This window comes from Camarhynchus parvulus, chromosome 1 (genome assembly GCF_901933205.1).
Source record: "Camarhynchus parvulus chromosome 1, STF_HiC, whole genome shotgun sequence".
Classification (NCBI taxonomy): Eukaryota; Metazoa; Chordata; class Aves; order Passeriformes; family Thraupidae; genus Camarhynchus; species Camarhynchus parvulus.
The window spans coordinates 99558443-99575783 of NC_044571.1; the positions used below are offsets into that span (position 1 = coordinate 99558443).

A 17341-nucleotide genomic window follows, 5' to 3' on the forward strand; every position below is an offset into this window, starting at 1 on the left:
TTGCAGCCAAATGCATCATCATGGTGTGGAGCATTTTCCTGCAGCTCAGCCTATTTTCCCATTGCTCTTCATGAAGTCACTTATTAAGTTCCAAAGCCTTTCTATGTAGATAAATCTACACTTCCATTAGGTAGAAGGCCCTAAGAAGGCAAAAGAAAAGAGAATTGCTACACTCATAACAAAAGAGGTCTGTGCCTTGCTTCCTCTGTTTTGGACAATTTTAGGTGGTTACAGTCAAATCCTAGCCCTGGATTATGTGAGCAGGGACTCTGGTACAAATGGACCAATTCAGCCTGTTCACTCAGGCACAAAAGAGGGTTAATGATAGCACCATGTATTTTTCTTGCGTGTATTTGACCCTGCCTCCCATGAAAAGTCAAAGCAAGAATGGGGTAGGACACATCTGTAACGTTTTCCTACATTTTGTATTACAAGTGTAGAAAGAACTTCAGAGCATGATTGTTTCTAATTAATCTTGCCCAGTTCCATGTTATTTTTACTGTCTGGATGCTCACCTCAGACCCAGTTATTTTAGAACACCACTGGCAAAGTTTAGAAAAATTATCATTCTCAATAGGAGAGATAAAAAATATAAATTTAGTGGTAGATTTTGTTCATGTTTTCCTCCTTAATTTTTTTTAATGTATTAAAACCTGCTTTTCACCATTTTATGGAATTATGACTACACCCTGAATACTTCAATTTTCTCTTCTTTTATTCCCTCTCTTGGTTGCAACAGCAATCTCAGTTCCAAAACTACTTTATATACATATAACGGTAAGGATTTGATTCCTTCTATGGGTGGGGAAGGTCAGTTTTAATTGTTTTTTCCTAGCCCAGCATTATCGTTTCTGTATCTCCTCTTACCTCCTTTGCCTTCCTTTGGTGACTTTTTTTTCTTACCTTATTTTTTAATGTGTTTTGCAGCCTACAGAGTGTTTTTTAAGTCAACCTGAAGAAAAGCAAGAGAGTGCTGTGAAGGCAAAGAGGAGGAAGAAGGTATGAGTGTCCCAGAGTGTGTTTGGGGTCTGGCCAGTGGGTTTGTATGCTGCTACAAGATGCAGAATGGGGTGATGAGAAGTAATGTGGTCATAATATTGCAGCCTCTTTTAGAGAAGAAGGAAAATTCCTAATTTTTAAACCTTACTTGAGATACCTGTTCCCAACCTTACCTGTGGCATTATGTCTGTGTTCCACTCAAGGGTTGTTGTGGAAACCCAGGGCACTGGGAATATTTCTCTGTCTGCTCTGGGGCGTCCTGACCCCCAGGGGAGCACTGACTTTGACCCTCATTCATGGAGAAAGTTTCCTGGACTTTAGGATAGACTAGAATCCACAAAAGTGTGCAGTAGATTATAGAGAGTAGTGTAGGTGTGTCACTTGGTGAGAAATTTAAGTTTTGGGGTTTTTAGTATTTTGTGGATGGAAGCAAGATGGAGGGCACAGGGTGTCATCCTGGGTTTCTTCTTCATGCTTCTTCTTCCTTCTTCTTCATGGGTTCGGGTGGCATTTTGTGATTGGGCAGAAAAGTCTGCATTGTGGGCTCTGTGGGATCAGTTATTGGGTTAAAAGGGAAAATAATCTAGGTGTCAGTTCTTAATTGGATAGTTTAGTCTTAAAAGACCTTGTAACAAAAGATTGTTACCCATTTTGTGCTTTGCTAATGAAAAGCTGCCAAACTCAGAGTAGTGAGACTGCTTTACTGACAAGAAATAATAAACACCTGAGTCTGAACATGGACTGCCATCTCAAGTGCCTTCAGTCCAGACCCAGAGAAACCAACAGCTGATTCTGCCACAGGTTGTGTATGTCTACACCCCACCTGCAAGTGTTGCCCACCAGGAAAGGGTGACTGTATGGAAGAAAGGTGGAACTTCAGTCGCTGCAGAATCTGACCCATTCCCACAGTGTGGTCAGGCTCCAGCTGCTGTTCCATCTTTTGAGCCAAGGACTGTCCTTGTTCACTCCTCTCCTCTCTGCATAAGTATATAAATAAATACTCTGTATTGTCCCTCTGGCCATGCTCCATCCTCACCCACAACAACAAACACACCCGGCAGTCTAAATGGAGATTATCTGGCACCAGGCAAGTTAATTGTCTTTCTGTAGGGGGACAGACTGTAAATAGTTGGCACCCTCACAAGGTTGAGGGGTGGCCTTTTTATGTTCTGTTAGCCCTCTTAACCATCCAGGGAATGGGAAGAGGGAAGAGTGGGATTTTGCTTTCAGTGTGGCTCTGGCAGAGTAAGTGCAGCACTCACTCCACTGGAGCCACAGTAAAGGCATGCCATGGCAGAGCCTGGCAAACTCACCTAGCAAGAAATCCCATTCTCAGGCAAACAGCAGCTGCTTACTTACACCTTTGCTTGCAGTGGGCCACTAAGCTGGCATACACAGCCTGTCAAAAAATCTCATCAGGAAACATTTATTATGTTGATCTGTGGCTTCCACACAAAGTGCTGTCTCCAAAAGTAAGGAAAAGGGGGAAAGCCCTTTTGTTTTTAAGCATCTGGAATGAATTGGAAGAAAAATAATAAAACTTCTTGCATGAGGAACGTTTCCCCACAGCATTCCTTGAAGGAAGAGAGTTTGCTCAGGTGTCCTTGCTCTTGCTCTTAAAGAATTTCTCGTTGTATCAGGCTTCTCCCCTCCAGAGGGAAATAATTTTTCTGAAGGAACCAAGTGGCACAATGAATGACATAACAGTCCTGTGAATTACACTGAATTACCAAGTAAAATGAGCCTGATAGTTCTGTCTTGCTGTCTGCTAAATCAGAGGTTCCCAAATGTGGGTCAATTCAGAGGCAGCTTGTGAGGCAGGGCTGGGGAAAAGCATCTGGGGTTGTTGGGCAGAACAATGGAGAGGTTTGGTTGTGGGTCTCACAGGGAGCTGGCTGTGCTCCCACGGCCTCTGGTCATGCTTTGGGAAGACACTTGTTCCATGGCAGGAAAATACAACAGTGGTAAGTGAAGGGGAATCTTGGGAAGGAATGCTGCAGATGGAAGCACTGCAGAAACCTGCAGAACAGCCAGAGGTCCTCTTCAAAGTCTTCCAGGGACTGCAGAGGGCTTTGCACCAGGCCAAAGCTAGACTGAGAGGAAGGCAAAATCACTTCATGTCCATGTCACCCACTGTCAAAGGCTCAGCTGGGGTCTTGCAAACCCACGGGTGACTTTTAGCAGGGGTGAAACAGGCAGTGCCAAAGTGGCAAAGGCTGGGAGAGGCAGTGCTTGCCTTGCCTTTGCTGTTTTGGCAGCAAAGCCCTTCCCTGTTCAGCATTCTGCCCCTCCTGTTGCTGTTATTGGAGTATTTGGGCTGTACTGAGCAAGAGGGACAGACAGAGTGATGGGGAATGGAAGAGAGGAGGGAGTGGGTGCTGAGATGGACTGAGGGAAAGAATGGATGGAAGAAGGTCTGTCCCTGACAGTAAAATTCCTGCCATATTCTCTTCAAAATTTTCATTGATCTTTGCTGTCCTGAACTTCACCCTGCCAAACTGAAGGTACCCACCGTCCCTCCAAAGCTGCCAAAAATTCTTCCAGATCCACCTCATCTCTGTGAAATCCCCCTTTGCCTCAAAAATACAGACCCTTTTGTTCCATCCTCACCACACCCTTCTGCTCCTTTTCATTTCTACTTATGCTACCCTGTGTCCCCTTGATGATGAGTTCAGTCTAGCTTACACAGCTGAGAAACCCTGAGCTGTCCTTTCAAAATCTAAACACATCTCAGCAAGAACTAGAAAGGCATCACATTCTTGTCATTCTCTCCAGACTGCCTCTATCCTTGCAAATTTGCTGTTTTCTAAAATACTTATCATTTGCTTCTCTTAAATGCTGGCAGATCAGTCAATGGGAACCTTGGGCTATTCTACCCACATATCCCATATAATTATGGCAAAAAATACAGCAATCCTTTCACTTCGGGGAGAATTCAGACCTGTTACTTAGTAACATTCCAAAGGTGCAAAACACAATCATTATGAACTCATGTTCAGTCTCTAAAAATTAGTAGGTTTTTTTTTTTTTTAAATACAGTGTGGGAGAAGAAAGCAGCTGTGAGTTCCTGCTGCTTGACCTGTGGTTCTGTTGTTTTAACAGAATTTTCATCACCCTGGCATGGTATTCTGTGCATATAGCTAACCATCTTCCCTTCTAAATATAGATAGATAGCTACCTTCTTTAAATCAAAATATAACCACCTCACATCATTTAATTCCTGTTGTTATGCCTTAAGAATAATAAACTAAAACAAATTAGGGGGGGAAAGCCTGAACTTTCAATCTGATACTAAAGTGTAGCAATAGCAAAACTCAAAAAACAGCTTTCAGTTGTGTTTTTGTTACAGCAGCATTTCAGGTGAGTGCACAAGATTTTTAATGTTCAGGCTCACAGACCATCTTGTCCAAGTAGCTCAGCTTGCATCTGAAGTCTGCATTCCCTCTAAAGGCAAAGGGAATCTTGTCCCATTGTAAGGTGTTTTCCCAATTAAGCCATAATTAAACTGATATAACTGTATAAAGATATGGAGGAACATTTATGTGCAGTGTTGTTAGCTAGCCAAAGAGCTGTATAGAAATACCATATTAATCCATTTTACTTGGATTTTTTAGAAGAAGATTTCTGATGTTCTGCAAAAATCTGCTCCAAAACCTGGTGTCCCTGCAGATCTACAAAATCTGCTTAGTCAACATTTTGGGGAAAACCGTTCTGTGATTGAAATAGAGGAATTAAAGCTGTCAGGTAACTTATCCTATATTTAATATATAAACATTGGTTTTTTTCATTATACTGTTGACTTCTTTTTCCACAGAGGAAAGAAGACTTTTGGGACATAATTGAGTTGTGCTTTTTAATGAAAATATTTTCTTATATTTCTTTTTTCTGTATATTAATTTGCTGTTTAAGTTGAAATGTTAGTTTCTTTGGAACAAATGTGAGGTTTCTTGGAGGAATGAAAATGAAACATTGCAATGAACAATATCTCTTTTTATTATAAAGTATTAATTTCTGGAGCTGACTTTTCTGATAATAATTTTATGATTCCTAATAGTAGCTCCCAAGATGCTGTGAGAGATGTATTTTGTTCCTGGGATTATCTGAGTCAATGCATAATAAGGGCCTGACAGAAATATACAAAGAAATAATGAGGCATCATTCTCATATGGGTATGAGATTTTGAATGCAGCGGTTTTTCAGGGAGTGGCATGAATTGAGGTGATAATTTTGGTCCATGTGAAGTGCCCAAATTTTAGCCATAGGGACCCTTTTTGTTCCATATATTCTCCCTCCAGTTAAAAGCCAGATAGAAGAGGCAAAAAGCAGGACAGAGCAGGCTTAGCTTCTGTCAGTTGGAGGTTGCATTGGAGATGATGGCAATGTTGAACTTCTCTGCCTCTCCTGTGCAGACAGAGACACTGTCCATTAGTTGTTGGTAGGGCTGATGAAGAGCAGAAGCCTGGTACCAACCTGCGCTCACCTTTGGGACTTCTTGAACTGTCAGTGACCTATGCCCAATGCAGGAGCCTTCTAGTCCAGCAGTGCTTTTGCTTTATTAATGCATAAGCCTGTCTCTCTAGGTAAATGTGCTCTTCCTTAATCCTCATGATTCTAGGTGGACCCTTCTTTATTTCTGTGGGGCAGTCTCAGCTTTGTTACTGGATCTAGAAAACCTGGAGAAATCCCGTATAGATTTCTTTGAAAAGCTTGTGTTAAGGTTTTTTTGGTATATAAGATTTTTAGGAAATAATAAATTGGTTTGGTTTCTTTCTTATTAAAAGAGCCCTTTGGGCTACTGAAGTGACTCATTTCCATATGTGTTGGATGGCTATATTTTTTCCTTAATTTTTTGCTGGGAGGTGAAGGCTTAGAGTGCCAAGGAGTTTATGAACTTGTACAGCTGTCAAGTCATTCATGTCAAAGCACTGACTAAATAACAAGCAGCTACTTTGGAGTGGTGTGTCCCTGTTCACTGGCAAAGTGCAGAAGGTCAGGGTTGGTCAGAAAGTCAGCATGGTCTCTTGCTGCAGTCTGGAGCTCTGTGTTTCTTTCCCCCCCTTTTCTGAAACTTCTATTTAAAACTGTTGTAAATACTGCAGCGTTGGTGAGGAGTCAGTGACTGAGGCTGTGTCCTTCAGAAAGGACCTCTTGAGCTGTCAGTCATTAATGAGAACATGTATTCAGGAGATCAGCCCCTGCCCAGCCCCACAAGCATCAAGTGCATCTTTTAAACATGATTTTTAAAGTAAATCAGCTGCTGATGCTTAAGTTGTATATATTCACTTCCTTTGAAGCTCAAGTTCCAGTAAATGTCAGTCTCAGGATTTAATAGGAATGAGTGCAAAATAAAAGTCTTTAGCAAGACAGGACTTAGAGCCAGGCACTGGCTACAAAGCAAGTTTGTCGCATTGTGTGTTCTGATGGAGGTCTTGGATGGATGCTCTCAGCATTAGCACAGTGCACCATCCATATGAACATGAATAATGTCTTCAAAGAAACCTCCTTAGTTTAGAAAATGTGTTAGCAAACATCGTGGGCACCCTGAGGGGCTGTGCTTCATGAAAGATGGTGACAAATATGTAAGTCTTTAAGGACAGAAGAACTGTTAATGCTCTGCAAAAGCATGTGGTTCCATCAGGCAAAGAGCCCTTAACAACAGTAGCAAGTTTTCAGACCATGGAATTTTAATCACCTTTTTAAGAACTTTGATTTTCTGTATAGGCATGAGAAAGGACCTTCCAAAGAAAATGTTAGAATCTTCATTGCCAGTATATGAAATTAAAGGGCATATCTACCAAAGAGTGCTTTTAAAAGACACTGTAACAGTGACCAGAGAAAAGGAAGTCATCAGGAAATGGAGGAAGAGAAGGCACTGAAAATGCAGTGGAGGTGTTGCTGTTAGGGTTGATAAAGTTAGGTGGGTTGCCACAGTATGAAAGACCAGAAGGTGAGCAAACTTACTGACAAGTAAATTATTGGTAGATTCTTGCATTTACACAGTATGAATCATTTGGGGGATGTACAAACATATTTCATCACGGGTACATTGGAGGAACAGTCTAGGGGTGTAAGGCTTTTGGCTGAGGCTTTGATTCATTGTGGCAAAGACGTATGAAAACTTTCTTTAAAGCATGTGATCACACCTGTACTGCAGCACAGTATTCAAGGTTTCAGGCTGGGAGAAAAAAAAGAAATTGGAATTCAGAGATGTTATCTTCATTGATTTAACCCATACAAAGTTTCTTCTATGTTAATTTTTGTTTCAGAAATGGTAATTTATTGATGATGGATTTATGAAGGTGGGATTCCATCAACATAACTAGTGGTTTTGCTGCAAACATATGTTCTCCCTTTGCCGTTAAAATACACCAACAAAAATATTTTTTCCTTTATGTTTTCAGATTCCTGCTTTTTGCCAGCCAATGATCTTACCCACAGTTTTTCTTCATACCTGAAGGAAAGTGAGTTTAAATGGTGGTCTGGATGAAAGTTGTATGAAAAATATTATTAAGACAATATTACTGCATTTTTATATGTTTATATGAACATATAAAAATATTGTTTGTTATGAAATATTAATTACTTTAAGGCTTTTATTTTTTTTAATGACAGGTCTTGTTTTTCTGGCTCTTATTTATTTAGTTTATCACTTTTTTTTTTGTATCAAAAATGTTCTAGGTTTTCTTATAATTGCTAGGGATTATTTGTCAGTAATTTATTGTGGCTTCATGAGTATGTGTATGTATTATCTTAGAATGAAAGTCCTGCAGCTGTCTGCTGTCATGAACCAAGTAATTTTTTTTTCTCTTGTATATTTATATAGAACTTCTGGTCTGGTAAATGTATCTTTGCAGATGATTTTCTCTGATACAAATTGCCATGTGTGGCAAATGAAGACAACAGGCTCATCACCTTAAAAACTGTTGATTGTTAATGCTTATCTAGTTTCTTCAGTTATGTGATATTTCTGTATTTTATTTATTTTGGGCATTCCATTTTCCAGTTTCTCAGCCATGACTAAATGCAAAAGCGATGCCAAAGTTCCAGACCTCAGAGGAGTCAGTATGTGTGTTCTTGCTGCTGGCTACCATTCATCATGTACTCTAGTAATTTAAAACTGTGGCATGCAGTACTTTTTGTGGCTACAAGGGCTTTTCCATTGCAGTCTGTCCTAAGTGGGTGAAGCTTCGGAGAAGCCACAAGGAGAAGAAGTCAGTGGTGATGCTGGTTCTCTGCAGCTCTGCCCTCCGCTCCTTGGAGCTCATCAAGTATGTCAACAGCAAGGGCTGTGTTGAGGTTGGCAGTCAGTCAGGAGTTTTGGCTTGGAACCACAGGCAAAAAGGCAAAACTGGGACACTGTCCTCTGCTAGCCAGCAAATTCACTGCCTCAAACTGATGCACTATCCCTTCCTTCTTTAAACTCTGGGAGTGTGGAGCTCGGTTTTGGACTCAATTAATGCTCAGTACTTCAGTTGCCTGGGAAGTGCTACTTTTGTTAAAAAACAAAAGTAAAGTGTAACCAATTTAGTGGAAACATGGGACATGTTATACTTCGGAACATGAAGCCCATAAAGCATCATGATCCACCACTAGAAGTCAAGGCTTTGCACCAAAGGCAGTGAGGACATGGCATTTCAGGGTGCCAAGGTGTGTCTAGCCTGAGTGCTTCCAGGTCTGTGTCAGTTCTCAGCTGTTCTCACCTGGCTCAGGCTGGCAAAACTGCTGGGCAGAAATGACAATTTTCAGTGTGCTCTGTCCCCATTTTTTCCCCTTCTCTTTCCTTCTGCTTCTCATGCCAGAAGTTTTGATGACTCTGATGAATTGATGGATACCTCACAAATTTCATGGTTGTCTTCTGTGTCTTGACCCTACTTACCTGTCAGTACAAACTGAGATGAAGATTTGGGAAGTTTGATTCCATGACACAGATATAAGCATAGATAAGGCAGATAAGTGCTAGTCATGCATGCAGAGACTAGCACCTGGGACTTAGGTGGTTTAGACGTAGATAAACCTTTAGCTTTGCAAATTAAAAATTTGTTGCGCGGCAAGAAGCATGCAGAACAAGCTGTCTTAAATGACATTCAACAAATACTGAATATGTTGTCTCCTGTTTGAGGAATACAGAACACAGAGTTGTTATGGCGTGCCAAAATGGAGTGTCAGAAAAACAAGTCAAGGTTTCTAACAAATTAGTTTGGTTAATTGGAATTTGGACAATGTCTGCAGTAAAGACAGTGGCAGCCTAGGTTTTCCCAGCAGCCATGCTGTAGGAAGACTGTGAAATGTAGATTTGTCCATACAGATCCTTTCTTTTCTGCACACACACTCAAATTCATTAATGCCTTTATCTCAGTAACTGAATCATTTTTTAATTAGGATTTGGTGATTAACCAGTTTTGAACTAAGCTAGCTGTGAAAGCACAGGCCGTAATATTAAATATTATCTGACAAGCTATCTAAACAATTTTGCCCTGGTATCTTCCACTGTGTCTGTCCAGTTGTTGATCTCTGTTGATGAGTAGCAAACAAGAATGTACACAGTGTTCAGAGTACAAGCAGAGTTCACTGGGGGACTGTGTGTGTCTCAAATGTATTGAGAAATGCCAGTTGGTTTTTCTTTCCTCATGTGTGGTCTTAAGCCCAGCCCTGCTTCTCGTACTTCACCATTCATTTTTTTTTTATTATTAGGTCAATGACAGCCTTTAAAGGAGATTGCAGAGTCATCAAGTTGTTTGCAAAGCACATAAAGGTAGGGAATTTTAATAGCGCAAGTAAACAGCTAAATAGTATGATATGATTTTCTTTTTAAATCCTTTGGCAGTAGTGCCTTTCATACAGTGTTCATATGAGGTTCCTTGCTTTAGGTAGTGCTTCCTTTGGTAGCCCATTGCTGCAGTGTGAAGAATTTCACTAAGCACCATCTCCAGTAGCTCTGGTGCAACCCTGTGCAGAGTGTAGATGCTTGTACACCTGCTGAGTTTCACTGTTCCACATCCCCATCAAGTGCTCATTCAGTGCCAGAAGGCTCACCCACACACAGGTCTGTGCAAGCAAACTGTCCACCACCCACATTTGGATTCTGAAAATTGAATGCCTGGATCCCCAGTATCCATACCTGTTAAAAAGCACAAATTATTGGGAATAATGAATGGACGCTTGGCTTTTGATATAAATGCTGTCAAATACACAAATGTCATTTGCTTTATTTCACCTTTTTCCATTATCTTCATCTTGAAGGACTTCAGAGTTAATTCAAATTTTTCAGTATTCCAGAGCATTTGTTTAAATGCTGAAGGATTCTTGCTGTTCTCACCTCCAAAAATAGTTGGTGCAATAGCAGATTTTTAGAGTTAAAAAAGATTCAACTTCTAGAGAAGTGTGATGCCCAGCTGGCTTGTTATATTTCTTAAACTTTCTTCCAGATATAATCATCTGACAATTTGAAAGGCAAATATAATTTGTTACTTGATGGTGTTCTAGAAAGAAATACAATGAGATCTTGAATTTACTTCCAATTCCTTGAGAAGAAATTTTAGAACAATTATGGGTTTACTGTTGATTTTTCTTTCTCTCTTCAAATTAGATAAAGGAACAAATGAATATGTTGGAGAAAGGCATGTTCCACATTGGGGTTGGAACTCCTGGGAGAGTAAAGACACTAGTGGAGCAAGGTAGGAGAACAAGGAGGGTTTCCTCCCTGGGCATTTTATATTTGGGCTCATGAGAAGTGAAACTTAAACTGATTTTTTTTAGGTTGACATGAGCGTGTAGATTTCACGTACTAAACTGTATGGTTCTATTTCTTCACTTGTGCTATGTCAGTCAAAACAAGGTCAAGGTTCTGGTACTTTGTTTTATGATCACTTTGAGCTGGCATAAGCCAGTATTAGCAGAGAAAGGCAGAGAAATGCTTCCTCTCACCTGCCTGTTCCCTCTTCCTGCTCCCTGTGTAAGCCCAAGAGTCTGTTTGGCAGCTCAGTGAAATGACCCCAATTAAACCAAAACCAGCATGCACACAAAATCAGGTAATGAGCAGGCAGAGGTGGGAGACTTCCTTTTTTGGCAGGAATACTGATTTATGCTGACTTGAGAGTGATTGCAAAACCATAATGTGAGATTTCAAGCTCCAGGAAACCAAACAGTGCAAGTGGATCAAAAGGAAATAGTGCAGAAGTCACTGTATCATTTGTTACTGTGAGCTTAGTGTAAACTTTTGTGAGGGGTGTAGGAAAGATCTGCTTGCTGATTTGATCTTATTTCTCATTTGCCTGTAGTAAAATTAATTATTCTCTATAAATCTTTTCCCAAATTTTGAGTATTTTTACTTAGTCAGGTAGACAGTATGTACACAAAGAAAAGGAAACAACAAAATGACAAGATGATAAGGCAATTCTTTCTATTCCTCTTATGCAAGACACTGTCTTGCTCTGACTGTGGTCTCTTGGTCAGGGACTGGCAGTGGTTTGGGACTCTACTGCTCCTCCCAAAAGAGTGCAGAAGTAACATAATTTTGTTTCTTCCACCAATATTAAATGTTGGTGCTCAGCACATCAGCACATTGCCATGAGAGTAGTGAGGCACTGGAACAAGTTGCCCAGAGAAGCTGTGGATGCCCCATCCTGGAAATGTTAAATTTTATTCAAAGCTCTAGTTCTTTTTTGACAATTTAGTGTTGCAGTGTTGGGTCACTTGGGGAAGGGAGAGGAATCAAAACTGATGGGAAAAAATGGTGAGCATCATGTAGAAGACCTGGGAAAAAATAGGAGAACAGCTGAAAAGCAAGTTCAGAAAGGACCTTTTTTTTCATCACCACTTACTTGAAGGATAAAGGAATTCTTCAGCAGCACCACTGACCTGACTCATATTCACAGAGCACCCTGTCCTGTAAATTGCTGAACACTGTCTATTCCTGTTAAAATCAATTTTCAGGTTAGGGTCCTTGTAACTTACCAGTGACATCAGCTGTGGAAATTCAGCTCCTGTGGTTTCATCAAGAGGAAGCTTGAGGAATTACTTTCTGGCAGAATGTTAAGCTCTTGACAAGTCTGGCAACAGTAGTTGTTCTACTTTTTTGTTTATCTTCCAAAAAGGCATGAGATTTTGTGGCTAAGGGAGTTTGCAGTGTCAGTGCATTAGTTTTCCAAGCAGCAAATGTAGTGCTTAAGTGTTCAAAGTTTCCTTGGAAACAGACAGCAAAAGATGTAAAAGCCAAAAATCATTTTGATAAGCACATGTCATATTATCTTGGTAATAAAAATTATGTTGCCTTTTTAGATGCCCTGTGCTTAAACTCTACTAAATATATGATTCTCGATTGGAACTGGAGAGATCAGAAGCTGAGGAGAATGATGGACATCCCTGAGGTATTGTATAAGCACCTGTATATGTTATATTCTGTGTATTAAGTACTTTTGTTGGTAGCTGTCAGGTCTTGGCCAGTAAAGTTTTCTTTCTGTAAAGCTGTCTTCAGTGGGAAAGGAACACAAAGAAGTTCACGTTGACTGAGAAGTCTGTACTCTTGGGTCTCAAAATTATCTCCTGAAAAAGAATTTTTCCTTTACTGTTGCAAGTCACAGCTGTGTGGTTGTGCTGTGGTTTCCCCTTTTTATGCTTAATGGATATTCTACCTATCCCCAGGAAGTTCCCTCAGCAGGAGGACTTTGTACAAAGTCCTAGACCTTGACAAATGAGAGAGATGGGCATCACCAACTGTGTGAAATTTAGCAAAGGAAGTGCTGGATTCTGCACCTGGAATGAGGCAGGCCTGGATGTACAGACAGACTGGGGAATCAGACATGGGAAAGCAGCACCATGGGAAGGGACCTGGAGGTCCTGGATGATGGAAAGTTGAATCTGAGCCAGCAGTGCCCTGGATCCAGGAGGGCCAACCCTGTCCTGTGGGCATCAGGGACAGCATCACAGCTGGGCAGGGGAGGGGATTGTCCTGCTCTGCTCTGAGCAGGGCTGGCCTCACCTGGAATATTGTGTATAGCTCTGGTCACAACATAAGGAGGGTGTAAAGCTGTTAGAGAGTGTCCAAAGTAGGGTCATGATGATGGAGAAGGGCCTCGAGGGGAAGCCCTATGAGGAGGGGCTGAGATCACCTGGGCTGTTCAGCCTCGAGAAGAGGAGGCTGAGGGGAGACCTCACTGCAGTTACAAATTCCTTGTGAGGGTAAGAGGAGGGGCAGGCACTGATGTCTTCTCTGTGGTGACAGTGACAGGACTTGTGGAAGTGGCCTGAAGTTGTATCAGGGGAGGTTTCAGTTGGATATTAGGTTTTTCATCCAGAGGGTGGCTGGACACTGGAACAGGCTCCCCAGGGAAGTGGGGACAATGCTCTCAGGCACAGCGTGTAACTCTTGCAGTGTTCTGTGAAGGGCCAGGATTAGGACTTGATCCTTTTGGGTCCCTTCCAACTCAGCATATACTGTGATTCAGTGAAAAGTTTCTGAGGAAACTAAACAAAACTATGGCCAAACATCTATGTTTCTCCACCTGAGAGCAAGATAGCATCATATGAGTAAATCTACAGACAGTTCTCATGGTTTTTTCTTTTCTTTCTTGTCTTATTTTTTCTTTTTTTATTTCTTTTGACAAGAAGTAGGGTACAAACAACTTAGACCCATCCATCACTTATATACTCCTTCTAAGATAATTCCCAATTCTTTCCAGTTCTGTAATCCAGCTTTTATATTTCTTGCTGTAACAAGCTGTGTTTACAGCATGTTGTGGGGCATCACCTATTTCTAGCCAGATGAAGAGGCAGTTTCCTCCATTAATGCTTGTTAGAAAGCTCTCAATTTCCTGCAGTGTCTTGAGATTTTGTGCGTTTAGAGCAGGCCCATACACGGAAGGAATCTCCAGGGAAGAGGACTTCTTTTGCATATAAACATGAAGCTGTTTCACAAGTGAAACAAATTATCAGTCATTAATCCATCTATGTACTTGTCTAAGTATTTGAATGTGCTGCATTTTACAGCCCCACATACACAAAAAAACCAAAAAAAATTGTTGAAGATATGAAGTAGCATACACTGGAGAAATGAAGTAGCAAAAAACCCCCTGCCTTTGCTTTTTTGGTGGTAAGGAGACTCCCTCTTGTGGCTAATACATAAGGCTTTTTTTGTATGGTGCTTGCACTTACCTGTAAATTTTTTAAAGATCAGAAAACAAGAAATCACAGACAGTACAGTACAAAATCACAGGCAGTACAAAAGGTGTTGATGGCAGTGGGATGGATTTTTAAGTCATCTGAAGTCAACATCAATAAAGTAGACCATAGGTGATCCACCTCCAAAAAATGAAGATTATGTTGCCACTATTTCATTTTGGGCTATTGCAAACCTCAAGTATATCCTTCAGCACACTGTAGGCAGCATCATAGTAGTTCTGTGTGTCTGTCTAGAAATGTAGGCCAAAAGTTGTGACTCCAAGTCTGTTTTATGAAGGCAAAATCCTAAGGCTGTCTTAGCATAAAAAGTTAAAGCTTAGTTCAGGTTAAATCTGGGTAAGTAAGAACACTGGACCATCATATATTGTGTTAGGATAAGCAATAGATATTTATGTGTGATTACAGAATAGTGAATATATAATTACAGAAAGTCTTGAAACTGCTCATGGCTCATGGAACACATCATAAAGGAAGGTTTTTGACATCTTGGGCTTTATAAATGGAGTATTTTGCAGGTATTTATCCCACTGCAGACATCAGGCAGGTTCCTTAAAGTTATATATAAGGAATGTCAACAGCAAAAGACACCCAAATAATGTTTTGGTGATAAGGCATCTTAACATCACATATAAACCAATGGGATGTTCTAGCAACTTGTGGGCTTCAAATATGGAATACAGTCCTAGTCAGCTTTTCTAATTGTATAAAACAATGTCAAATACATGCTATGAATACTCATAAGTTTTCTCTGAGAGAGGAAATAAAGTACCAAAGACAGTTTAGAGAATTGGCTGTTTGATGTACTAATTTCTTCCACCTGTTTTAATTATGGAGGCAAAATTGTACACTTAAAGTTAGAATCTCAGCATACTGGCCTATTTTCAGTGCAAACCTCAATTATCAATAATTTCTTTGCATACTTAAGGTGCAACATTGCTGAATTTCATTGTGTTTAAACCAGAAAGCAAGAACAACTGGAAGCACATACCCATTGTACTTGCTGTTTTGGTAGTCACCTGATGTTCAGTGGAGAATTATGTACACAGAATTTTGTTTATATTCTAATAATATTAGAATATAAATAAGAATATTATGTTATAATATGTAATGTTATAATAGAATTAGTGTAATATTATATTTATATTCTAATAAATATATGAATTTAAAAGCACATGGATCTTCCCACATGGCAGTTCTGTATGCCATCATATCTACACAAGGGATGGTGCCCTGATCCACTGCTCTGTCAGCTCCCTCAGCGTCTCATTAGTTAATGCTGCTGGATTTTTTCATACTCTGTTCCTTGTCTCCCACTTCATTCATCCCAAACAATGGAGAGAGAAGGAGATGAAAGCTCTCAAAGAAACCACAGGAGGAGTGAATGAGTTTATCAGACTTTGTCTTGGCACACTGGAAGTAAAGCAAAAAGGTGTAAATAAAAATGGATTGTATACTACTTGATCTGACCAAAGGACAAGCTTCCTTTCAACAAAACCCAATACTATATTGTCTGCAAACAATACACACACCAAGCCTTCAGTAAATTTGAAAATATGCCGTTTAAGTTTCAGACTTCATGAAAATAAAAGGTTTGTGAGAAATGGAGTTGTGATAGAAAGACAACTGTGTTCACCTTCGTGTAGCACATCCAGTCTGAAATTGAGGCTGGCTGGGCTTTCTTACATCATCTATTCCTCTGCAAAGTGGAGGCATGAAAGAATATAATCCTGAGAGAAAACCTGCAAACAAGTGATTTGTAAGTGGTAAGAGGGAGCTATAAGGAAACTCTGGACTAAGCATGATGATAAAGAATCTTGTGTTCCCTTTGAAGTATGTAGTCAATATTTACTCTGTAATACATTTGTTTTATCTTTAGATAAGACATAAGCCATAGCCATATCAGTGTCATAAACCAAAGTACTTTGTACTGCAGCACAGGCAGACCTGGCCTTCATGCTCACTTTCATTCAGGTGCCCCAGATACAGACAGGGCCGTGCCTCTTGCACTGCCCTTGATGTGCTTTATGCCAGTCTGGAAAGTTCTGTAGGGATTCTGCAGCCCAGGATGGGCCTTTTGCTGTGGTGTGCTTTATCAACTCTGCCAATGACAACTTTTCTGTAGCCATGTGAAATGGGACTTCAGGGCTGCAGGGCAAATGATGTGTCTCTTAAAAACTGGAAATGTTCTAGAGGACCTTGTGTAGTAATCTCTTCTTGAATTTCTAGTCCTATAGTAAGGTGCCTGAGTAAATAAATAATGCTATCATTATCAGTAACTTCTAATGCTTTCTTTGATTTTTGTTTTCTTCAGATAAAGAAAGAAACAATTAACCTACTGGAGAAGAGTATTATAAAGCTGTGCAGAGATGGATCTGTGAAGCTGGGACTCTTTTAATGAGTTTACCAACAAGGAAGTAATTTGCAGCTGCATTTTACTGTTATCCTGCCTGCAACTGAATTTTGACTTTTCAGAGGTCTCAATACAGAAGGCACATTGCAACTTTGTCTGAGTTTTCTTTTAATAAAAACCCAGAAGTTTTGTTTGTAGTTCTAGTATTATTTTTATTGCAGGAACAATGTCATACTGAAATCTGAGTTACACTTCTTTCACCTGCTAGATGTACTAATACATGTCACAAGTTAGACTTTGAAGATGAGCAAATATGTGTATGAAAGCTTTTGCACAGCTCAGTTTTCTGTTCCCTCCCTGTGCTGTCCCAAATGAGACATGTATTTCTCTCATGAGTGGTAATCTACTTGCTCTTGGAGGGTCTTTGAAAAAGTTATATGAATTTCAGTAACATGTTCAAAAGGTATTTTTCACCTATCTGTTGTTCTAGAGCTAACCAAATGCTGCTTTTTGCTTTTACATGATAAATTATCTGTATATTATACTGAGATTTTATTTTGGTTTAACTGTTGAAGTGTGCAAAAAGTATTCTTATGTTTGTCCATTTAAATTAAAATGAGGTGATCTCTGCGTGATTCTTTTGTCATTGCAGATAGTAGGGAATGGATGGATTCTTTTTCAGAGAATGAGATGAATAGAGATGAGAAAAAATCATCAGTATCTTGGAAAGCCATTGATCCAAATTGGATATTTTAAAAATGAGTTTTCCTTCTATGATAAAGAATACACAACCTTTTTACAACCTTTAATTGCATC

The 17341-nt window shown here is 40.0% G+C and overlaps 1 protein-coding gene across 2 annotated transcripts in view; it reads left to right on the forward strand.

Annotated features, from left to right (window-relative positions):
• The window catches only part of CMSS1 (cms1 ribosomal small subunit homolog), a 223559-nt gene extending 206403 nt beyond the window's left edge, over positions 1 to 17156 (forward strand). For both annotated transcript variants that reach the window (XM_030960327.1, XM_030960335.1), the window contains exons 3-10: positions 928 to 999; positions 4614 to 4743; positions 7401 to 7460; positions 8165 to 8267; positions 9691 to 9751; positions 10586 to 10673; positions 12277 to 12365; positions 16487 to 17156. In XM_030960327.1, coding sequence (XP_030816187.1) covers positions 928 to 999; positions 4614 to 4743; positions 7401 to 7460; positions 8165 to 8267; positions 9691 to 9751; positions 10586 to 10673; positions 12277 to 12365; positions 16487 to 16570 — 687 coding nt within the window. In that variant the 3' untranslated portion in view covers positions 16571 to 17156. The remainder of the gene's footprint in view (positions 1 to 927; positions 1000 to 4613; positions 4744 to 7400; positions 7461 to 8164; positions 8268 to 9690; positions 9752 to 10585; positions 10674 to 12276; positions 12366 to 16486) is intronic.
• The last annotated feature ends 185 nt before the right edge of the window (positions 17157 to 17341 follow it).